The sequence below is a fragment of the Myotis nattereri genome (assembly GCF_964212035.1).
Source record: "Myotis nattereri genome assembly, chromosome: 10".
Lineage (NCBI taxonomy): Eukaryota > Metazoa > Chordata > Mammalia > Chiroptera > Vespertilionidae > Myotis > Myotis nattereri.
In genome coordinates, this window is record NC_138085.1 from 20,137,734 (window position 1) to 20,163,095 (window position 25,362).

Here is a 25,362-nt window from a genome sequence, read left to right on the forward strand (position 1 = left end):
CCCTCCTGGGAATAAAACCAGAAACCTGGGCATGTGCCCTGGTCAGGAATTGAACCATGACCTCTTGGTTCATGGATTGATGCTCAACCACTGAGCCACACCTGCTGGGCCAGCATTGTGATTTTTTTTTCATATTCTTAGATCAACTGAATATGAAAATGGAACTTGAATTGCTTTAATTGAATTTTTTTATTGTTTAAAGCAGCGGTTCTCAACCTGTGGGTCGTGAGCCCTTTAGGGGTCGAATGACCCTTTCACAGGGGTCGCCTAATACCATGGGAAAACACATATATAATTACATATTGTTTTTGGGATTAATCACTATGCTTTAATTATATTTAATTTGTAACAGTGAAAGTGGGGGTCAACATAACATGAGGAACTATATTAAAGGGTCGCGGCATTAGGAAGGTTGAGTTTAACACTGGTTTAAAGTATTACATATGTCTCCTTCTCCCCTCATCGACCCCTCCTTGATCACTCCCACCCCCCTAATTACAAGGAGGCATGATTTAAAAAATCAATATCTGTTTCTTCTTCTCGGGATTGGGATTATTTACTGAATTCAGACCACCACCAGAAGGTTGAGTCTCACCTTTTGAACAGATCTTTATGTCTGAATCTTTTGGAAAGTTTCTCAGATGAAGGATGAAGACTTGTCACAGAATCTTAGTCTGGATTCTTCTACACTTCTCTCACATACCTGCAATCTTTTTCCTACTTCACTGGGTCTCTGAGGAGCCTAAATGGAATACTCTGATGGGAGAAGGAATTCATTCACTTGTTGACGCCCCTTGTTCAGTTGGCAAGGTAAATACTGTGTGTAGAGTGAAAACTTCCAGGAGTGCTCAGGTGACTCAGACGTTGGCCTTAAGAACCCAGAGCATTGTTTGCAAAACCTAGAATTGTTTGAAGATACTGGCTATGTAAGGGCTTGTGAGTCATCTTTGTCCTAAGATCAGTAGGAAGTCAGGAAACATGGTAAACACTGGGGGTGACCCGAAGAGCATTTCATGTTGACAGGCTGACTGCCTGCACTGTGGTGGAAGGTCTATAACAATACCTGCTATGCTGTAACAATACCTACATTCTAGTAGTGCTTACAGTTCAGATAACTGCAGTTTAGCTACATAAATTGTCAACCAGGCCAGGGAACCATGACCCCCATTAGTGATGAGAAAACCTGTCAGTGTGTTTCCAAGACCCTGACGCTTGGTTCGCTGTGGGCTCTCTGCTGCACTTGTGCTGTTGCCTTCGGTGTCTGTCAGGTTCCTGGTGGATCTACGTTTAAATGGTGCTAACACTGCACTCTCACAGCCTGGCCAGCACTCTGTTTAACACTGAATTCTAAAGGTCACACACTTGGGTATTGTGACCGTTGATAATAAATAAAATTGAATGGAATAAAAATACCAACATCTGAGTTAATATTACAGAACGTTTTCTAATTTTTGTGATCTTCCTTGAGATAAAGAAGTTGTATTCTGAGACATGGCACTTTTAATTTTTTTTTTTTATTTCTCTTAGGACAAATCATTACTATCGTGAAAACTGTTTTATAATGAAATGATTTCCAACCCTAATCATGGGCTCTGGTATTTTTTACATATTTTATTTAGTTTTAAAACTTCACAGTGAATTAACTGGTATTTCCCCATTTTCTGGAAGAAAATATTGAGGCTCTAGAGATGGTTTGTTCAAGATCAACAGCCAATAGGTAATGGAAGAGAACCGAGATCACAGTGTTTTTACAGTAGTTTCACCTGCACAACATCTGTCTAGCAAAAGTAGTTGAGGTTGCACTTACAATACTGGGCACAGGAAAGTCCAGAAATAGAATAAAGGGGCTCTGGATTTGATTATCTTTTTTCTCATAAGTGTTTTTAAATGGGAAAGTTCTATTGATGATTGCTAACTGTTGGGGGTAAATATTGGAATACCTTCCTAGTTATTTGTATTTTATATGTTCTTGTTGTTGTAGGGACTTAAAAATGGAGTTTTACTTAGATCATTACTGCAAAGATTACACAATGCTTTTCAGAACAACTGAAGAAGTATGCACACTTGATCAAGGTAAGCAACTGTGTCATTAAAGGTTTTGTGAACAGTATGGTGACATTTGCTTGTATTTCGATTATGTTTGGACTCTATGTTATAAACTCGCTTCTAAACAACATCAAGTACAGGCCAGCTGATGGGGTGTCAGGTCCTGTCACTTGTCTTGTACTCTCGTTCTTGAGGTCCCTTCCTTCCTCTCAGCCTCTCTCTCGCATTCTGTGTGTGTGTGCGTGTCTCTGTCTGTGCCACTGACCTGTTGTTCTGTCTGGAAGCTGAGTCCACACCCTTTTCCTTACCACTTTAGCAAGTCTTGGTTTTGGTATGTTCTCCACTTTGTTCTGAGAGTGTTTTGATCTGAGAAAAGATACGGCATATCGTGCTACTTTATTGTAACTTCTAGACATAAGCTGTCAAGTGCCTTGAGTGGGATAGATTTCCACCTTGACATTCCTGATACAACGATTCTAGTGTGAAGCCATCAAGGTTAGCAGCAAGAGTACTAAGCCCCATTGACTTCGGGGCCTCCTGATCCCATGTGTGCTCTGTGACCTGTCAACCTCTAGTATCGCCAGGTCCCTAAGCATTCTCTACGGGCAGACCGAAGGATCTTTTGAAAATGTCAATATGATCATGTCTCTTCTGAAAACTGCCAGTGGTCTCCTATGGCCTTTAGAAATGAGTCCCAAATACTTAGCGTGTCCGTCCAGGCCGACCATGATCCGACCTTAGCTCCTATTGCAGTCTTGTCTCTCCCTCACCCCTTTTCTGTGGTCACACTTTGAGATCCTCATTGGCATCACACTCTGCCAGCCCAGCTTAGAGCTGTGCCATGCCCTGTATCCCGACGTCTCCCTCTGGAGTCGGTGGAAGGCTGGTGTACTTTCCGGCATCTCCCATCTTTCCCCTGTCTTGCTCTCTGCTCCCATTGTTTTTTGTTTTTGTTTTCGTGTTTGGTGTTGTTGTTGTTTTGCAATACCATGAAATGCTACAACCTTGTCCACCCTCAGGAGTTTTAAGGATCTCATTCAGTGTGGAAGCTGAGAATTATAAGCAGCAGAATAGTGATGCAGCTAACAGTAGGGACTTGTCTTTCTCACAAAAGAACAAGTCCACAGGTAGGTGGATCCAATATTGAATTCAGCTGCTCAGTGATGTCAGGGTAAGCTCCCAGCATCAACGAGAGGAAAAAAATCCTCTCCTCGCTGTTGTGCTTTATATCAGGGAGGAACTTAGTGTCTCAGAAATCAACTATGAGACTCTTGCGTGAACCCTTGGGCAGAACGGGCCAAATTGCAAGGGACATGGGGCAGTTTAGTGTCAAAGTGCTCCCGAAGGAGGTGCCTCAGCCCAGGAGGAGGTGGTGAGGGGAAGGGCAGTGGGGACGTGTCAGATGGAGAGCTTCCTGTTTCTACTGTGATCACTGAGGGCCCCGTACATTTCTTCTGTGTGGACTTGTGGAGGACAGGTGTCCCGAGATTCAGCGATGACTGTTTCACAACAGTTGCCTAGTGTTTTGAAGTACACTGTCTCATAGGGTCCATATTATCCACATAGAACTGGTTAAACATATATGTTTTCATTGATCTCAGAGAGAGGAAGGGAAGGGGAACAGAGAGAGCAGGGGGGTGGAGGTGGGGGCGGTGAGGAGGCTGGGGAAGGGGAGAGAGAAACATCAATGATGAGAGAGCATCATCCGTCTCATAGCCCCTAGCGCGCAACCCCAGTATGGGCCCTGACTGGGAATGAAACGGGGATCTCTTGGTTCCGGGGTCCACGATCAAGCACTGAGCCACGCCAGTCGGGCAGCCACATATCAATTTAAAATGAAACTTTTTTTAATTCAAATTTAGTAAAACTTAAAATTCACTGAGACATTTAGGTTTCTCCTGTTGGATACCTGAGGAGTGTTGGCTTGGTGTATTGACCAGCTAGCTGGTTTTCCTTGAAAGCAAATATGAAATGAAAGAAAGGAAATGTGTCTCCCCTCAGAGCAAGAGTACTGCTCACATGAGAACGATGAGCTTTGGATGAGTGGGCCACAGCACTGAATGGATCCCTCTTGCACAGCGTGCCTCCTTTTGAAATACTCACCAGTGGCATTCCTTTGTCCTTTTCTGCTTAGAATTTTCTGACATGGTGGTTTTCATTTTAATTATAGATTGTTCCCGTGGTGGTGGTGTCAGTGAACTATGGCCCCTCGGGTAGAACCAGGGCTGTGTACCTTGTTTCCATACCGTCCTGTTCCAGTGGAACCATTTCCTCTCCCTAAGCTGAGTTTGACTGGTGAGTTAAATTCTGGGCTCATGGAGGAAGGGAAATGATTCAGGAAGTGTTTAGTGGAGGGAGTTGTTTTGAGTTACTCCTGTTGCAACCAAAGCAATGCTCTTGCTATCCCTAGTGATTTTAAGTATGGTTGAGAGCTAGTCTACTGGTTGTTTCTGGCCAAATAGCAAATGCATCTAAACAGCGAGGGAAGTAGAATGCCCCCCATTAAGTAATTTTTCCTTTCCTGAGACCATTTCAAGATACAAATTGGCACTTGGGAAAGTTTAGAAAGATATGATTGAGTCTGGCCAGTGCTGCACGGTGGTCGAGCGTCCGCCTGTGAAGCAGGCAGGAGTGCACAGTTGGTTTGATTCCGGGTCAGGGCACAGGCCCGGTTGCAGCCTGGATCACCGATAGGGGTCGTGAAGGAGGAAACCGATCCATGCTTCTCTCTCATGGTTTACGTTCCTGTCTCGCCCTTTCTCCCTCCCTGAAATCAATCAAAGTGTATTTTTTAAAAATATATACTGAGTCTAGCCCCGGCTGATGGGGCTCATTGGATGGGCATCTCCCCTTGCACTGAAAGGTTTCCGGATCAGTTCCCAGGGAGGGCATGTGGCAGGGTTTTGCGGTCAGTTCCATGTCGGGGTGGGCACGAGGCGGCTGGTGCACCTCTCATCTGTGTTCTCTGCCTCTCCCTTTCTCTCTCTACTGTCTATGTCTATATATTGGAGGTATGATCCTTGTGTCAACCAGAACCTATACATGAAGCAAAATGAGAAGAAACTGTCACTTCTGGTAGTTTCACTGCTGACAGTTCACCAGTGTGAACATTCTGGTGTATATATTTCCAGATTTTATTTCCCCATTTTATCAGTGTATACGTAGTTATCAGAGGAAATTAAATGTTTCAAAACTTATTTTAAAACTGTATTATACAGTGAGCACCTTCCATGTCAGCATATATGTGTACGTGTGTGTGTGTACGTGTGTGTGTGTGTGTGTGTATGGAATTATGTATATGTACGTGAGAAGACATGGTCTACACGTGTTTTTAATAAACAACCTTATTTATTCAAAAGGAGTATTTAACTTAATGGGAAATAGTCTACATAAATAGGTAGGTACTTTTAGAAATTATCCTTATTTACTATTATAAATGTACAGTTGGGATGTATTCCTCTGAATTATTTAAGATAATCGCCTAGAACTCTTCTGACAGCACGAGGGAAGGCTTCCAGCGCAGCCAGTAGCTGGCTCCATAATGGCTTCAGGTACTGCCTCGAGCCAGGCCTGGCCAGGGCAGGGCCTCTCGTTGGACCAGGCTCTGGCCCCTGAGCAGGCCCTTCCTCTGCCTCCGGAGAGCTCTGGAGCTCTGGGCGTGGACCTGGAGCAGGAGAAAGAGACACATTGACTCACACTCCTGGCTTTCCTGTGACTTAGTGCAGACAGGAAAGATGCCACCGCCTTTAAGGGAACTCCAGCCCATGAGCCTGCCCTCCCCCGATGATCTGCCCAGATGATCATTCCGCCTCACCTTGTTGAGTTGCCTCGGTGGGCTCAAGGTGCTGCAGCGCCAACCATAGATTTTGGGTGTGGCCCACCAGGTTTGGGCAGGGGAATTGACGGGCACCAAGGCCTGCTCTACCTTGAAGCAGGCGGAAGGAAGGGGCTGCCCCAAACCCTGGACGTGGTCCAGCCAGGTCCCCACCATCGCAGCAAAGGCCCTGGGGAGAGGCAGGTGGGCAGCAGATTCTGAGTCCTGCTCTTTCCTTCCAGTCTGCCCTCCCATGGTACACTTGTTTAGATATGAGCTTCTGTGCAGGTCTCCCATGACCACCCATGGGAGAGCACCATGGTAACCCCGGCCCTTGTGTGGCTGTCATGGTTGTAGCAGTTGTGGGATCCAGCAGGTTTAACACGGAGTCTGTGTGAGACTCTTCTTCCCACTGGCAGCTCACCTAAAGGTCCAGTGCACTGCCCACCCCCACCCTCCAGGCCCTGGGCATCTGGACTGAGGACTGAGACAGGCTTGTGAGCACCCTGCTCACCACAGGCCTGTTCTGAGCCTGGCCACTGTGGTCAGGGGAGATGGATATGGAGAGGGGCAGGCAGAGCGGGGTGGGTCTGTGGGGGGGAGGGGACTGTGAGGGACCAATCAGCACAGCGTCCCCTCTGGGTCTACAAGGCCCGGGACCCCACCCACTGTCGTCTTTGACTCCTATCCTCCTGGAATAGAAGACTCCAGAGCCCAGGCCTTTCTTGGGAATCAGATGATGTATAAGATTAGGGTTCTGCCAGGCACTCTCCATCCCCCACCCACCACAGTCCCCACGATGCTGACTCTGAGGGCCCTCCTTCTGGACCCGGAGACCACTCACTTTATGACTTGGTCCTGTGATGTGTCAGCCCGGTCATTCTAAACAGGTGTGCATCCAGATGGAAAAATCACTCTGATGGCATCAGCCCTGGTGGATGGTGGACACGAGCTGCAAATGATGGTGAGCGTGACTGCTGGACCCAATGCCCAGAACTGAGGCCCAGGGATTGTGTCTGCTTCATTCCTTGAGTCAGGCTAAGTGTCTCCAAAAGTGTGTGCACATTGTCGAGTAAAGAAACTCCAACCAGGAGCATGCCATACATCTGAGTGGGCCTGGGCCCCTGCTCTCCCCAGAAATCCCCAGTGTGGTTACACCAAGGACCAGGACCGGCTAGGTGAAATCTCACACTGCTTAACAGGTCGCTTTGCATGTGCTTTTCCAACCTCTGATGCCACAGGCCGCTGATGGGTGTGTCAGAGTTCTTTCCGTGGGACAGAGTGAAAGAATTGCCAACAACAACTGCCGCACATCCAGCTACCCTGTCTGCAGAGCCAGGGAGAAGGTGAGACCTGCCATGGCTTGTCCCCACAGCAGTGCTATGAGGTTCCCCCCCCCCCAGCAACCCACTTTTCAGAGGAGCATCCTGAGACTCGGGAAGATGTGGTGACATTTTCATGCCTCACAGCTAGCAGTGGGCAGAGTCACGAGTGTATGCTCACCGAGATAGAAGCTCGTCCAGGAACCGTTGGGCTCTGCAGAAGGCCAGCGTGGAGACGTGGGGGTGATTCCCCCTGGGAAAGCTGGTACCGTGGCCATGGCAAGATGAGGGACAGGACACAGTTCACACGACATTTCTCTCTCTGATATTGCTACAAATATGTGAGGAGCTTGTCTTTACCGTCCCATGTAGCTGGACGGGGGCGGGGGGTCCTCATTTCTTTGTCTTGGGGCAGTGGGACACTAGGGAGAGTCCTGGGAGGGTATCTGTGGAGTCCCCAGATTGGAGTGTGGGTTCTGGGCACTGCCAGGTTGTGTTGGGGTTTTGGGTGTAGAGACCCTCGAGGCCAGCTCTCACCTCAGACAGGCACTGGTCTGTGTCGTCAGCCTCGTGCACCTGCACCCTGACCCCGTAGGTGGTGTAGTCGGGTCCATGGGCCAGCACCTCAATGATGTCCTCCTTGGAGCTCTGCAAAGACAGAGTGGGTACTGAGCCAGGAGGCATCAGGAACCTTCCACCCAATCTGTGGTCCTGTGTCATGGCAGACCTAGCCTATGAGGACAGTGAGGATGTTTCTGGCAGCCCTGCTGAGCTTGCAACAATTGATTTGTGTCAAGGTGTAGCCACAGTGAAAGCCTGAATGACTGAGGAAAACTCTGTCCTTGTTGGGATGATATGGAGTTGGGTCAGGCCACAGCTCCTGAGCTGGCCGCACTGCAATGGTTTGTCGTCCTCTGTGAGGTGATAGGTTGCAGAGAAAAGTATTCAAGGCCTTTATCCCTTCCTACACCCCTAACCCCCACCCCCGCTTCCCCCTCCCCTTTTTTTTCAATACACAGCACTATCAAGTGGGATGATGTGTATAGCTTGGAGAAGGTCTGCAAGGACAGTCGGGCTGGGGCTGGTCCACAGGATACTTTGGGCAGGGATTTCATCAGTTGAAAGGAGCATGAGGCAAAGAGAGCAACAGATGCTTTCTCTCTGATCCCAAGAAGCACAGGAAGAAAGACTGCTTTTCTCCCCTACCAGGGAGCTGGTCAGGAGGATTGAAGGTGCAGATCACTTTGGGAGTGGGCCTGTGAGAACTTGAGGCCCCAGATTTGAGTCTGACTTCTGGTCCCACCCCAGTCACCTCAGAGTCCTAGGTGTGGGCCAGCTCTCACCTCAGTTTGGCACTGGATGGTTTTCCTGTCCTGACGCACTTGTCCTTTGTACCCGTTGAGGGCATAAGTGAACCTGTCAGCCAGCTCCTCGACGTGCCCTTGTTGGAGCTCTGCAAAGACAGAGCCCGCTACCGGGCCAGGAGGCATGAGGGGCCCGGGCATTACCAGTGGGGAAGATGCCCACCACCCATTCTGCTCCCCAGATCAGGCAGAGAGGGGCATCTGCAAAGACCTCCAGGCAGGGAGTGAAGTTGATGACCCCTTGAGCACCCCTGCGATTTAATAAGTGGGTAGCAGAGCTCTGACCCCAGCACTCGGCTTCCCTTCCTGTGAGCCATGACCTGGGCAGTGAACATGACACACCCTCCAACACCCTCCAGGCTTCTGACACTTACCAACCTGCTCCTTAGCCCAGGTTGAGCATCCCTCATCCCCCGCTTTCTTCACCTCACCATCCCGGACACACACACACACACACACAAACACACACACACACACACCTGGGATGAGGGGTAAGAGGTGTGGGCTCCCCAGGTATGACCCCCAGTTGGCGCACAAGTGTGAGCTGAAAGGGCCTGCCCTTGGTTACCTGTGTGTGCCTCATGCCAGAGGGCGAGGGGTATCAGTGGTGGCGCTTGCGCCTGTTTCCCCAGCAACAGAAACATCTCTTGCCCTGGACTTTCTTCTTCGCAGAGTGTCGGAAGAACGGGAAGCAACAGAGAGACATCCTGGTCTCCTGACCTTCTCCACTCAAGTGAGCTGGAAAGGAAGTTGTCTCTAGAAGAGGCATGGGTAAACTTTTTGACTTGAGGGCCACAATGGGTTCTTGGCAGGCTGTAAGATAAGCATGGATAGAGTGTTTGTGTGAACTAATGTAAATTCAAAGTAAACATCATTAAATAATAGGGTGCGGTCTTTTTTTTTTTTTTTTTAGTTTTATTATTTCGAAAGGGCCAAATCCAGCCCGCGGGCCATAGTTTTCCCATGGCTGTCCCAGGTGCTGGGACTTGGAGTGTCCCATGGGGTAGTGGCTGTTGTGGTCGGGAAGGGCTCATTCCAAGGGTGAACTTGGGCTTGTCAGGTATTTAAAACGCTTGGAGGATTGGGGTTCCCCTGGGCCTTGCTCTGTGGGGGCAGCCAAGGAGTCACTTTCCCAAAGGGTGGGACTTGGCCAGCCCCTGGTTCCTGGGAGAAACCAGGAGAGTGGAGAGGCTCGATCAAGTCGCCACCTGGGACCAAGAGCCCCAGTGAGAGACCAGTAGCCCCCGTGTGGGCTCCTTCCCTGTGCGGGGCTGGTCCCCTGTCATTGTGGGGCAGGTTGCATGTGCTCCCTGGACCTGGAGGAGTGTTGGCTGCTGAGCTGACAGGAGGCAGCTGGGGACAGAGTTCCCGCCAGACCCCAGCAGGGCCCCCTGTCTATTAAGCCAGGAAGTGAGGGGTCCTGCTTCTCTGGGGCTTGTGTCTCAAGCCAGGGGACAAGACGGATCTGTAGTCCCCAGAAAGTTAACTACCTGGTCAAATAGGGTGTATGTGTGGGGGGGTGTGAGCAGGGGAGGTTGGAGAATCGAGCTGAGGGAAGGGAATGGGCATGGGCAGAGCTTATTCCAGGCCTAGGAATATGTGTCTAGGAGGGTAGTCACCACGTGAGCCCATATACAACTTGGTGTTTATTTAGCAGTGGCTTCAGTGCAAGGATTATGATTAAATTGTGGTTGGTTGGTTGGGTGGGTGGTTGGGTGGGTGGGTGGGAGGTTGGTTGGTTTGGTCTCAGAAGAAATAAGAGGTAGAGACAATTGTCAGTCTTTACTTAGAGCCCAGCAGTGGCCTGACTGGGTCTTGGCTGGTAGGGCCTGTCCTTCTCAGGATGAATTTGGAAGTATTCTGAGAGAGATGGCAGCACTTCTCCCACCTGTGAGCTGAGGCTGGTTTCCTTGCTGCCTAGCAGCTGGCTGTCCGAGGGGCTTAGTGGTAGGAATGATTCACACACAGCTCCCTTCCTCACTGGGGAGAATAGGTGACATGTGGCTCTCAGTCCTTGCACTAAACTAATGTCAGGTTGGGGCAGACCCTACATGGAAGTATTTCAGCTTCACAAACCATTTGAGTGAGTTAAATAACAATTCTTATGTTTTTTTAATTTTTAAGGCAGAAAATACAGCCACATTTTAATTTGATGTTTACAGGAGTTGATTTTTACACCCCCAAAATTGGCTTCACCTGAAGTTTTCCATACCTGGGAAGTTACTTGTTGAATTTTAATAAAAGTGACATATGGTGCTCAACACATCTGTATTTTCTGAGCCTTTTCCACCAATCCAAGAATATGCAATTGATGTTTTAAAAAGATAATGCTAAATTTACTAGTTTGGGTTATAGTACAGTTACTAAGAAATGTTTAATAGTATCTACCGAAATTTTATAGGATAAGTTTTATAGAGATTATATATTTTTGAAATGAGTAGTATTATAAAACTGTGTTTACATTTTTGTGAAGTTTTGTACCACAAAGTTTAAAACAAGAAAAAGTTTATTATTGCTGAGATATTTAGGAACATTGTAGAAATCTGAACCTACAATTATTTTTTGAAGCATTTGTAGAAACCTTATTTAAGAGGTCTAATTTTACCCTCATCCTATAGATGCAGCTTGGAGACCCAGAAAGGGTAAGTGAAATCCCCAAGACCACAAGCTATTAATAGCAGAGATCAAATGAGAACCCAGGGCAAGTGCTCATTCTATTTTTCCTGTCAGCCTCTGTAGACCCAGTTGAGGTTAGAACCATAGAGCTGTGACTTAGGAGATCTGAATTCTTTAAAAATCTTTTCTGTATACATATGTTTCTCTTAGGCGTCTTGATAGTATTATTTAATTACTAGAGTCCCAGTGCATGAATTGGTGCACATTGAAAGGAAATTAATTAGAAGAAATATTGTAAGATCACTATTTGCCCTTTCTCAATAATAGAAGTGTATACCAAATTCACGATCAACAATGACAGATGGAAACACATGCAACTGGCGCCAGAGAGATAGATAGATAAATAGATAGATAGATAGATAGATAGATAGATATAGATGTAGATATAGATATAGATATAGATATAGATATAGATATAGATATAGTTATAGATATAGATATATAGATATTTGCTTACTTAGACCTGCTTTCTGATTAGGTAAACTTTTTCCAGCTTGGTGAAGTGCCCCAATTTCTTTTTCAGGATATTGACAGCAAAACAGCATAAATACCAAAATGAAAGCAGATTATTATTGTGCATCATGCAGAGATAACAAAGGGAGAAATATTTAACTATAACCCCGTTTGACTATATTCCCTGCAGTGAGAAAACCTGAAGTCATGTTCAGGCTCTACCATTTCTTGCTTCTTTTCAGTTGGGTCAATTTTTAAAACATTCTAAATCTTCATTTTCTGGCTAATGAAATGAAAACAGGATTCTACCGAGTCTCCTCTCTACCTATTCCGGGACTTCAGTGAGGATCAAATGAGATGAGGCACATGAAAACACTTCAAAGACATTTGGTTAAAGTGTAAAATGTTTGCACCTGGCTATAAAGCAAGTGGGTGAAGAAACTCCAAGGAGGCTAGTCGCTAGGGAGAGGAAGCCTGGCATTACTATGTGACATCATTACCTGGTGCCCACAGCCACCATTTCTGTGCTGGGCTGGCCTGTGGGCTTTGTGCCATGGGTTCGTGGCCGGGCCTGTGTCCCACTTGGGAAAAGCGGAGTGTTGCTTGTGGACTCTGGGTGCGCAGTGCCCTGCCTCTGTAAAGGGCCAGTTCAGGTCACAGCAGCTCCAGTATTGAACGTCTGCCCCTGGTGGTCAGTGCTCTTCATAGCGAGTGGTCAGGTGGTGGAATCCTTAGCACATTAGCCTTTTATATATATGGATTTGCAATAAGAACGGCAAAAACCGTTTTTAAAAAAGTTACTGTGGCTCATGTCTGAAGTTTATCAAATCTGAAACTTTACTGTAGATATCAGCCTTCCAATGAGGAATTCTTCAAATACAGCCTGAGCTGTGGACCCTGAGGCATCCTACCTAGGAGCCTCTCTTCAGGGTTGCTGACCCGCCCCATCCCCTACCGTGCCTCCAACCCCTGCCCATTATTTTTTCCAAGCAGACCCAGCATCTCCAAAGCCCAGTGTTCTCATTCAGGAGCTGTTGGAGTGCAAGAATGCATTTTAAAGGATATTTCACAACGCAAAGCACTTTTTAAGCTTCTCAAAGATAAGTGGATGGTCACTGAACATGGATGCAAAATGCATTTTACACCAAAAAAAGTTACTTAAATGTGTTTTAGAAGATTTTTTTCATTATCAAAATAATATAGGATCATTAGAATTTTAAAAAGAATAGTATAAAGTAAAGGAAATCACTTCTTTCCACTATCCAAGGTTAACCACTGTCAACATTTCAAAGTATTTCCTTTTGTCTTTCGTACATTTATATATCTAGATACCTTTTTGAGGTGATACTATTAATTCATTTATATTAATATATGTTGTATTGACTTCAGAGAGGAAAGGAGAGGGAGAGAGAGAGGTAGTAGTAATATGAATGATGAGAACGAATCATTCATCACCTGCATCCTACATGCCCCCTACTAAGGATGGAGCCCCACGTACTCTGACAGGGACTCCATGTATGACCTCCTGGTTCATAGATCAAGGCTCAACCAGTGAGCACGCCACCAGGGCAAGATGATACTATTTGTTATGTGTGTATCCTGATTTGTTTTCTCTTAGTTATGGTGTTTTCATTCCACTGCATCTATAACCACTTTTTCCCCGTTTATGAAGGCACTGTTTATTTTTCCCAGCTTTATTGAGAAATAATCAATATACACCACTGTATAAGTTTAAGGCAGACAAAAGGATGGTTTGATTTGCCTACATTGTGAAATGACTACCACAGTGAGTTCAGCTAACATGTACTGAAGATGTGACAAACCAAAATTGAAATCTCTAATGTAATTTGGGTTATTTTTTCTTCAAAGTCAAATCTACAATTGTTACTATTGCAAAAAAGAGCTTGTACTTGGAACTAAAGTGCAGGGTGTGGTGGGTCTGCAGGCTGGGGCTCTACTGCTCTGGCCCCTTGCACTTGAGCCCTGTGCCTATTCACATGCAGATCCTTTCTCCTTCCAGACTTCACATGAGGCTGGTGATGGATGTGCTGCCCCTGCTGGACGGGTTCCACAGTCTGTCTTCCCACCACGGAGTGTCAGAGGTGAGAGGCCCCTGTGTAAGGCTGTGGAGCATATGAAGTTCAGAGTCACTTGTGTCTCAGCAGCTCTGGGGGTGACCTCAGCATCAGCATGCGCAGAGCCTATGCTGGCCTCCAGGGTGTGCTCTGTGCGGGTCCAGCTCACCCACAGCTCCTCTCTCCCTGGATTTCAGCCACCTTCCTGGTCCTTCTGCTAGAAGCTCTGGTTCTCTCAGAACCTTACACTCCTCTCCACCCATGAGCTGTGTGGCAGCTTCATATAACAGGATGGTTATCAGGGAAAACTGGCAAGAGAAAAAGAAGAAAAATAATCAGGAGTCGCCACAATGCTTTGGAGTCCAGGGCCTGGCCAGGAGAGAAGGGGGAAGGGTCCAGGGCAGCCGCCACTCTGGCTCCAACAGGCCCCTGGTCCAGTCCTCTCTGAGTCATTCCCGTCCTGCGCACAGAGCAGTGCTAAGACTCACTGTCTTCAAGACAAATCAGCTCACCACCGTGCTGGTCACTGGTCAAGTTCTCAGTTCGCTCCCCACTCAGCCCACTGCTGCTCTCTCTGGAGTCTGCAGATAGTATTCTCTCTGAGACCACGGTTGTCATCATTGGGTGGACAGCTGGCCATTGGTCTGCTCCATCTCGGTGGCTCCAGAATGATGTGTTTTCTTCTTTGGAGAAGAAGAAAAAAGAGCAAGAGTATGGGTCTGGACAGAAAGTAGCCTTTCTGTAGAAATGCATGGACAGTGAGTTTTTTACTCTTAGTACTTTGAAGTGCTATGTGGATTGGCATGAGGTACTTTTGTTTTATTATTCTTTCTGGATGTTCTCCCTGAAGGTGACTGAGTTGGCTGGCTGCACAGGTAAAGGAACAAGAGGGTGAGTGTGCTGCCCTGGGTGCCAAGTAGCAAGGAGTTTGTGCTGTTCTGCATTTCTGAGCCTCTCTCACCATGTGAATCAGCTCTGGCCAGAGGCAAGGACAGCCATGAGTGGCTGCTCCAAGTCCATCCTGACTCCACTCGTCTGTCCCACCTCCACACGATTGAGCTGTGCTCATTGCCAGCTAAATCCACAAGCCAGGGGAGCCCTGGAGCCCTCAGTCACTGTGGGAGAGGATGAGCATTGGTGGCTCCCTGGCCCACATCATGGACCAAAAAGAGCAAGATTTTATGGGGTACAGACACTGAAAAGGCCTTCATGACAGCCCTACATTATTACCCTAATGATACAGGTTTGGATGGACAATTACAAACTCCCTACTTGACCATAGAGTAAAGTATGAAACCTTAATGAGTGACACTCCGTCTCTCATCTTCATTTCACCCCTTAAAATAGGGATGTGTTGATTTCATCCACCAGCATTACTTCTTCCATCTTGCATTCAAGTTGACAGGAAAATTGGAGCCATCTATGGAAGGAGAGAGCATATGAAGACAGGGTATTATTTTTACCTTAATTTTGAGCACCACTCTGTTGAGTACAAAGAAAAAAATTATTTATCTTTCCAGACCTTTAACAGAGCATAGGTATCTTTTCTACAGTTGAGATCTGCAGATGATTAAAAGGCACGTGCTTCCAACGACAATGCTGCCTTCCTTCATCCTTGTCCTTGGGAAGTGTCACCCTGGGCCCTGTACCCTGGTCCCAACCTTGACACCGAGAAGTGAATCTGCTCTGTCGACAGGACCCTGGCCCAGTGTTCCTGGAATGGCACAAAAGGCCCATCCTTGTTACTTGGTGGATGTGGTTTAATGAAGCAGAGGGTCACTGTGGGAGGATTGCACTACCTGCGTTGTGTTTTGTGAGATGGTTAAAAGGTTTGAAGCTCCTTTAAGAAACCAGGTGGCACAGTGAAGGAGCTGTTCCCCCCAGTGATCGCATTAGAGGTGGCTGAGACACAGCAGCTGTATTAAAAGCTGTGGAAGCTTCATGATGGGATGAGAACTTAGCTGTGTAGGTGACTGGTCTGGATGGTGGCCCTCAATCCCACTGACCACCAGTTCCTGTGGGCAATTCCTTATACTCAGCCCTGACCCCAATGGGACCTGCTGGACCAGATTCTCTGGGGCAAGACAACCAAATCTGGTTGTCGCCCCTTTTATTTTTTAACCTTTTAAAATTACAATTGTAGATTCCCATTATTTATAAGAGATAAGACAGAGGTGGCCCATGTAATCTGACCCGGTTTCCCTCAATAATATCTTATTAAAATCTCACAACCAGGATATTGACAGTGACCCAACCAGCCATGTAGAGCCCATAGAAAACAGCTCTACCCGATTCTCCCACACCCAGGACAGTGCCTTCTATTTTTATTTTTTTTTTGGTATATTGTTATCACAGTAATATATACACAATGAAATTTACCATTTTAAGTATTTTTCAGGGCACAGTCCAGTGGTGGTAAGTGGTCCTTAACACAACTTAACAATCATATTGTTGTGCTGCCCTTACCACCATCAGCTCCATCACTGTTCTCATCTTCTCCAACTGAAGCTCTGTCCCCACTAAACAGCAACTCTGCATCCACTCCCCCATTACTGGTGCCCTCCATCTTACCTCTATGACTCTGATGGCTCTAGGGACCTCATGTGAGTGGGATCACACACTATTTGTCCTTTTGTGACTGGCTTATTTCATTGAGCATCATGTCTTCATGGTCCATCCAGGTTGTAGCATGTGCCACAATGGCCTATTTTTCTAAATTGAATATATTGGGGTGAGATTGGTAATGAAATCATGTAGCTTTCAGGTATACAGTTCGGTAATACATCATCTGTATGTTGAATTATGTGTCTCACCGCCCTCCCCCCGACCCAAGTCAGGTCTCCTTCAATCACAATTTATCCTTCCTAAACCCTCTTCTACACACACCCCTCTCTCTCTGATAATCACCAAACTGTTGTCTGTGTCTATAGGTCTTTTCTTTGCTTAATCCCTTCACTTTTCCCCTAGTCCCCCAACCTCCTCCCCTCTGACAGTATTCAGTCAGTTTTCTGTATCTATGAGCCTTTTTCTATTTTGATTGTAGTTTATTTTGTTCATTAGATTCCACATATAAGTGAAACTATAAGGAACCTGTATTTCTCTGACTGGCTTACTTCACTTCACTTAGCATAATACTCACCGGTTCCATCCATGCTGTTGCAAAAGGTAAAATTTCCTTCATTTTCTATTGTGTGTGTGTAGGTGAGTAGTATTCCATTGTGTTAATGTACCATAGCGTTTTCTCCATTTATCTGCTGCTGGGCACTTGGGCTGCTATGAAATCTTCGCTATTGTCAATAATGCTGCCGTGAACATAGCATTGCATATATCCTTTCCGATCTGTGTTTCAGGTTTCTGCAGAGATATTCTCAGAAATGGAAATGTTAGGTCATAAAGCAGTTCTATTTTTAATTTTTGAAGGAACTTCATACTGCTTTCCACAGTGGTTGCACCAATCTGCATTCCCACCAAGAATACACGAGAGTTCTCTTTTCTCCACATATTCACCAGCACTTGATGTTTATTGATTTATTGGTGATAGCCATTCTGACAGAGGTGAGGTGATACCTCGCTATGATTTTAATTTCCATTTCTGTAATGATTAGTGATGCTCAGCATCTTTTTATTTGTGTAATAATCATCTACAGATCTTCGCTGGAGAAGTGTCTGTTTAGGTTATTTGCTCATTTTTAAATTGGATTGTTTTATTTTGTGATGATGCTGAGTTTTTTAAGTTCTTCATAAATTTTGGATATTAAACCCTTATCAGATGTATCATTGGCAAATATGTTCTCCCATTCAGTGGGTTGATGGTTTCCTTTGCTGTGCAACAACTTTTTAGATTGATGTAGTCCCATTTGTTTAGTTTTTCTTATGCTTCTGGTGCCCAAATAGATATATCAGAATAAAAAATATTTCTATGAAAACTTATTGCCTTTATTTTCTTCTAGAATTTTTACGGTTTCAAATCTCACTTTCAAGTCTTAATCCATTCTGCATTTTTTCTTCAATATGGTGTAAGAAGGTAGTCAGCATTCATTTATTTTTCTACTTATGTGTCCAATTTTCCCAATTGCATTTATTGAGTGGACTATCTTTACCACATTGTATAGTCTTGTGTCCTTTGTCAAATAGTAATTGACCATAAGTGTATGGGTTTATTTCTGGACTTTTTATTCTGTTCCGATGATCTTTATGTGCGTTTTATGCCAGTACCATACTATATTTATTACTATGGCCTCGTAGTATAGTTTGTTATCAGGTAGCATGATTCCTCCCACTTTGTTCTTCTTTCTCAAGATTACTCTGGCTATTGGTTTGGTTTTATTTTGTGTGTGTGTTTTTTGTTTTTTGTTTTGTTTTTTTTTTGTGTGTGTGTGTGTGTGTTGGGTTTTTTGTTGTTGTTGTTGTTGTTGTTGTTTTTGTACTTCCATATAGATTTTTGTGATATTTGTTGTAGCTCTCTGGAATACGTCACTGGACATTTGAATGTTGTTAATTCTTCCTATCTTTGAACACCATATATGCTTTTATTAATTTGTATCTTCTTCAACTTCTTCCTGTCTTCCTTCCTTTCTTTCACTTTCTTCTTTCTTTTTTTCTTTCTTTCTTCTTCATAATCTTTATTATGTTCAGGGGAATTCCCTCTATTCACATTTCGCTGAGAGTTGTTATAATGAATAGGTGTTGTGTTTTGATGCTCTTTCTGCATCTATTGTTATAACCATGTGATTTTTATTTATTTTGTTTACGATGTATCATGTTTTTTATGTGTAGATACTGTACAAAGCTTGCATCCCTGGAATAAATCCCACTTCATTATGGTGTGTAATCTTTTTAATGTATTACTGGATCCAGTTTGCCAATATTTTGTTGAGGATTTTAGCATCTATATTCATCAGGGATATTGGCCTATAATTTTTTTCTTTGTAAAGTCTTATTCTGGTTTGGGATTAGGAGAATGCTGAACTCATAAAATGAGCTTGGGAGTCTTCCCTTGTCTTGAGTGTTTTGGATGAGTTTGAGGAGAACAGGTGCTAGTTCTTCTCTGACTGTTTGATGAAATGCACTGTGAAACCATCCAGTCCAGCACCTGCATTTGTTTTTTGCTGCTTTGTTTATTTCTGCTCTGATCTTTATTATTTTCTTTATTCTTCTCACTTTATGGTGTCTTTGTTTTTCTTTTGCACTAGTTCCTCTAAGTGTCAAGTTAGATGATGTATTTCAGATTTTTCTTGTTTCTTGAGGTAGACCTGTAATGTTAGGAATTTCCCTCTTAGGACTGCTTATGCTGTGCTCCATAGAGTGAGGATTGTTGTGCTCTCATTTCCATGTGTTTCAAGGTATTATTTCATTATTTCCTTGATCTCATTGTTATCTATTCATTGTTTAGTAACATGTCAATTAGCCTCCAAGACTTTCTGTGTTTTACAGGTTTTTCTTTTTCTTTTTCTGTTTTCTTTTTAATCCTATAATTACTAATTTTTATTGTGGTAAAATAAATATAACATTTAGAGTTTTAACCACATTTAAGTATACATCAAGTATATTGACATGCAATGCTCACCACCATGTATCCCCAAATTTTTATGTATTTATTTATTTATTTTTGCTTGTCATGGTTTTTATTTCTCTGTTAATAAATTTATTGGGGCAGGGTGGTTTTAGGTGTGTACAATTCAGTAATAGATCACTTGTACATCAGTTTTGTCTAATTGACTTCTAGTTTTATACAGTTATGACCAGAAAAGATTCTTGATATGATTTCAATCTTCTTAAATTTACTGAGACTGTTTTTGTGCCCTAACATGTGGTCTATCCAGATAATGTTGCACGTCCACTTAAAATGAATGTATATTCTACTGCTTCAGGGTGAAATGCTCTGAAGATACCAATTAAATCCATTTGATCTATTGTGTTATTTCTGTCCACTCTTTTTTTTTTTTAATTTAAAGACTAGGTGTGAGGCCGCCCTGCACAAGGGTGAGAAGGTGCCCAAGTCTCCCCCCCACCTCTCCCTCCCCCCCCAGCCCCCGCCCGTCTCCCTCCCCCCCCAGCCCCCGCCCATCTCCCTCCACCCCCACCCGCAGGGGCCCCAGCCCAGGGGAGCCAGGGGAGCCTAGGGGAGCCAGGAGAGCATGTCCCACGCTAGGGGGAAGGGAATGCTTCACTGATTTGAGTGTCACCCTTGTGCAGGGGCCAGCCTAATCTCATCTGTATCATTCCAGCTTTAGGGTATGTGCTCCTGCTGCTGCTGCAGAGTCCAGCACCAGGCCACTCTTTGCTTCTTGATTTTCTGTGTGGAAGATCCAGCCATTGATTCCAATGGGATGTTAACATCCCCTACTGCGTCTGTATTATTGTTGAACTCTCCATTTATGTACATCAGGATTTGATTTACACATTTACTTGCTCTTATGTTGAGGAAATACATGTTTGCAAGGGTTATATCCTCTTGTTGGATTGCTCTCTTTATCATTCTGTGGTGTCCATTCTTATCGCTCAATATAGCCTTTGTTTTAAAGTCTGTTTTGTCAGCTATATAGGTTTACCTCCCCGGCTTATTTTTCATTTGTTTTTGCATGAAATACCTTTTGCCATCCCCTTGCTTTTTGTCTGTATATCTTTCATTCTGAGATAGATCTCTTGTTGACTGCATATATATGGTTATTAATTTCTTATCAATTCAGCTACCATGTCTTTTAACTGCAGCAGTCAAGCCACTTACATTTAAAGTGATTATTCGTAGATATGTTTTATTCTTTTAACTCTGTTTCCCTTTTATTCCTTCTTGATAGTTCTTATACTAATGGTTTGGTGGTAAAACACTTGTTTTGCTGTTTCTTGTCTAGGACGCTCTTTATTTCTCCATCAATTTTAAATGACAGCCTTGCTGGGTAAAGTAGTCTTGGTTGAAGGTCCTAGCTTGTCATTATTTTGAATAGTTTGTGCCAATCCCTACTGGCCTGGTATGTTTCTGTAGAGAAATAAGCTGACAATCTTATGGGAGCTCCCTTGGAGGTAACTGACCGTCTTTCTTTGGTTGCTTTTAAGATGTCCTGTCTTTAATCTTTGTCATTTTCATGATGATGTGTCCTGGTGTCAAGCCTTTTTGGGTTCATCTTGTTTGGGACTCTCTGCTTCCTGGACTTGTGTGTCTCTTCCTTCACCAGGTGAGGGAACTGTTCGGTCATTGTTTCTTTTAATATGGTGTAGTCCCTTAATCTTTCTTTTCTCCTTGTACGCCTATAATGTGGACGTTGTTAATGTTTCATGTTGTCCCAAAAGTCCCCTAAACAGTCCTCATTTTTAAAAGTTCTTTTTTCTTTTTGCTGTTTTGTCTTCTGTGACTTTGTCTTCCAAATCACTCATTTGATTCTCTCCTTAATCAAATTACTTATTTTCTCTAGTGTATTCTTCATTTCAAAGATTTTACTCTTTATTTCTGACTGGATCTTTTATATGGCTTAAATATACTTTTTCATGCCTACTATCAGTTTTCAAGTTCCTACTGATTTCATCCATTTTTCACCTAACTTCAATTAACATCCTTACAACCATTTTATGTATATATATATGCGGTATCTGGAATATTGCTTGCCTCACTTTGTTTAGCATTTTTTCTGGATGTGTCCCCTGTTCTTAAATTTGGGGCATGTTTCTTTGCATTTTGGCTGCCTCTGTGTGTTTCTTTCTTTGTATTAAAATCCAGGTCTTGATAGTGTGGCTTCGTGTAGTAGGAGTCCTGTGGAACCCAGTGGCGATTTCTTCTTGATCATCTGAGTTGAGTGCTCCAGGGATGTCCCGTGTGTGTTATGTGAACCTTCCTGTGGCAGTTGGTTCTTGATGGCTGTTGGCCCATGCATGTACTAAGTCGATGCTCAGGCTAGTTGGCTGCGACCACAGTGTACCCTGCCTATAGTATAGTGTATAAGCTGCTGACAGGTGTTGACCACGTGGAGTGCAATTCATCTCAGCGGGGTCTGGTGCCTGCCTAGATCTCTCTTTGGATCTGCCACTTCTGAGGCTAATTGTATCCTTCTCTGATGTGCTCTGAAGCTGGCCACTGGGCTTGTTGGTCCTGAGGCTTCCTGGGAGCGACTCTGTTGCTGAACAATGTCAGATGCTTGATGTGACTGGCCCAGGGCAATCTATTTGCATCTACAAAGCAATTCACAATTTGTGACAGGCACTCCTGAGGCCCAGTAAGCTCAGGAAGGCCCTGGCAGGGCACCAAAGCTGGCTTTTACTAGCACTGATCCCGGGGACAGGTCAGCAAAAGTCCCAGAGCACACCATGTTCTGCCTCCCTGTCTGCTTCCATGTGCCGAGTGCCTGTTATTCTCCGCTAATGAAAGCGTCTCTGGAAGCACTCAAGTTGCATGAGGTAGGTTCTCAGGGAGTCCCCAGGTAGAGGTGAGTGGTGTTCACCAGATGGATGCAGGTTCAAGCTCAGTGTCAGTGTTGGGTCTGAGGCCACTCAGCAAATGTCCCAGGGTATACCACGTCCAGCTGCCACCCGCTGGGTCCTCACACATCTTTGAGCAGTGTACAGAAGACACAGACCTGGCATTGTTTGTAGGAGGAGAATGAAAAATCAAAAGAGGCTGCTTCCCAGGATTGAAGATGTCTGGAATCTGTAGTCTGAGATCAGCCGTGTGAGCTTAAGGGCTTTGCAGAGGGTCTGTGGATTTTCAAAGGCCAGAGAACTGCTTTCTGTTGTAGATGATCCATGGATCCCCTGGGATGCCACAGGGGAGCGAGAGCATGGTGGGATCATGCAGGTGTAATCCAGTCATCATGTAGTGAAAAGTTGAGTCCCCTTATGGGTGGCTGATTTCAGCAGATTCATCCCTCCATTTCTGTCCTAAGAGAACTGAAGCTCTCTCCAGACTTCTGACCACATGCATGCTCACTGGCTTCCCAGGCAGCACTGTCCCTGCCTTCTTTCCTCCAGGCTGGGTGAGCCAGGCTGGCTGGAGTGTAGGGAAGGGAGGATAGAGGTCCATTTGGTGGGTTGAAATGCTGTGAGAACCTTTAAGGCTTAAATTTATTTTTTCTGTGTTGGCTCCCACACTACAAATAAGCAGCCAAAGTGATGCTTAGCTCACTCTCAAGGAAGCACAGTTCTGCCCTGCACCAGTGCCACACATCACCAGAGCCATGAAGGGAGCTACTGGAGGAAGAAAACAGGGCATTCCTCTCCCAGGAGTGTAACACCCTCACAGGCATGATGCTGTCTGTAGAGCTGACCACTGTTGGAGCGCTTAAGGCTTTTAGGCACAGAGTATAATGATCTGATTTACATTTTTTAAAGATCACTCTGATTCGCATTTTCATTTTTATTCAAAATTGTTTTACTACTTTAATTTAGTTTCAATTAGGGATGACATTCAATATTAGTTTCAAGTGTACAAAATAGTGGTTAGACATTTATATAACATATAAAGTCATCTCCTGATAAGTCTAGCATGGGATATCTTTGAAAAGGGTATTAATCGTATTCATGAGGGCTCCACCCTCATAACCTAATCAACCTCAAAAGACCCACCTTTCATTTACTTTTAATCAACCGTATTTGGGTGACATTCATTAATGAAATTGCATAGGTCAGGTGTGCAATTCTATATTGCATCATCAGTAGATTGCATTGTGTGTTCACTGCCTTCAAGTCAAGTCTCCTTCCATCACCATTTATCCCCCCTATTCCCTCTTCTCCCTCCCCCACCTGTCACCCACCAACCCTACCCCCTACTCCGCACAGGCCACCACCACCTGCCACCCGACAACCACACCCAGCCCCCACCGGACTCACCACACCCCCAACCCACAGCCCCCTCCTGCGACCCCATACCACCCACCTGCCAGCTCCCATCCCCCACCACTACCGCTCACCCCTACCTCAAACTCTTACCCACACCCCTACCCACACCCCACAACCCACACCTCACACCGCACACCACCCCCCTGATTCTTGACCCCCCATTCCCCAGTCCACACGCCCTAGCCCCCACTCCCCTCCCACCACCCCCACCTACCATACCCACCCCCCAACTCCCCACCCCCAACTCCCACTCCCATCCCCCACTTCCCACTCCTAACCTCCCACCCCCACCCCCCTTCCCCTGTTTGTGATTTGACATTTGAAATGATATTTGAGATGTGTCTTGAGAGCACAGGTAGGACTTAGACAGATGAAGAAGGTGAGAATGTACTTCAGGTACAGAGAGTGGACACTCAGCCTAAAGGCAGGAGAGATGAACACTGGAGAGGCCAGAGCATATGCCCCTCAGATGCCTGTGAGTGAGGGGTCAGGGCAGGGAAACAGAAGACTCTGGCATGGAAGGAGAAGGCAGAGGGATAAGGTGACCAACCACAGAGTGGTCAGAGCAGCGGAGACAGCAGGCCCTCCATGGGAAGGCAGGGCAGTGGGGGCAGGGGACCAGGGGAGGGACCAATGGACAGGGAGGACAGGGAATGCTGTGAAGGGGCAGGGCTGGGGGACAAGGGCCCCACCATGGGGGAACAGGGGACTCTCCATGGAGGGGTGTGTTTCCCCTGTTACCTATCTCTACTCCCCTGTCCTCCCTTCCCTGGCCCCTCCATGGATGGTGCCCTAACCTCACTATCCTGCTCAGACTATGTGGGGTCCTTTGTCCTCCCTGCCCTGCTACCTCGCGAGAGGATGTCCTCTCTCCCCTGCCCTGCCATCTATCTAAGGACCTGTGCTGAAATCCTTGCTGTCTCAAAGTAGGGTTCTCTATGCCCCCAGCCTCTCCCCTCCATGGAGATATCCCTGTTCCCTCTCCTGCATGACCTGTCCCTCTATGTAGGATTCTGTCTCCTCCCTGCCCTTCTCCCTCAAACCGGGGTTACCTTTCCCCACTGCTTGCCCCCTCAAAGTGAGGTTCTCTGTCACCCTGCCCTGCCCCTTCCATGAAGGAAACCTTATCCTCCCTGCCCATCCTCCTCAAAGTGAGGTTCTCTACACCCCTGGCATGCCCCATCCATGGAGGGTTCCCTCCCTCACCTGTCCTGAAGCCTCCATGGAGGTTTCCCTGTCCCCACTGCCCTGCCCTCTCCCTGGAGTGTCCCCTCTCCTCCCTGCCCAGTCAACTCCATGGAGGATCCCCACTTTCCCAGCCCTCCCCCCTCCATGAAGATTCCCCTCTACTCTCTGACTGGCCAATCATAGAGGGTCCCGTGTTCCAAGTCCGCACTGCCCTACCCTATCAATGGAGAGTTCCCTGTTCCCTATACCCCCTTCACTTCCCCCTCCACATAGAGTTCCCATTCCCACTATCCTTGCCTTCCATGGAGGGTCCTCTCCTCCCTGCCGTGTTACCTCCATGGTAAGTCTCCTCTCCTCTTTACCTGAAACATCCATGCATTGTCCCCTCTACTCTTTATTCTCTCCCTCCATGGAAGGTCCCTTCTCCTCCCTGTCGTCTCCCCTCCATGGAGGGTCCCTTGTCCTCCCTGCCCAGCCCCCTCCATGGAGGGTCACCTCTCCTCTCAGTCTTCTTCCCTCAATGGAGTGTCCCCTCTCCTCCCTGCCCTACCCCTCCATGGAGGGTCCCCTGCCCCACCTGTCCTGTAGCCTCAATGGAGGGT

General features: G+C 45.9%; 1 protein-coding gene across 4 annotated transcripts in view; it reads left to right on the top strand.

The window, feature by feature from the left end:
* The window catches only part of LOC308526278 (uncharacterized protein), a 45,044-nt gene that overhangs the window by 12,433 nt on the left and 7,249 nt on the right, over window positions 1-25,362 (top strand). Inside the window, exons 5-10 of one of the 4 annotated variants that reach the window (XR_013996536.1) lie at window positions 634-810; window positions 1,982-2,073; window positions 4,217-4,341; window positions 6,751-6,824; window positions 7,102-7,206; window positions 13,696-14,063. Coding sequence is in view for 1 of the 4 variants with exons in the window: in XM_081101389.1 (XP_080957515.1) it covers window positions 1,982-2,073; window positions 6,751-6,824; window positions 7,102-7,206; window positions 13,696-13,777 (353 nt within the window). In the remaining 3 variants the exon portion in view is untranslated. Of the gene's footprint in view, window positions 1-633; window positions 811-1,981; window positions 2,074-4,216; window positions 4,342-6,750; window positions 6,825-7,101; window positions 7,207-13,695; window positions 14,069-25,362 lie in introns of those variants that run through there. The other 3 variants (XR_013996535.1, XM_081101389.1, XR_013996537.1) reach the window with 3 other exon arrangements.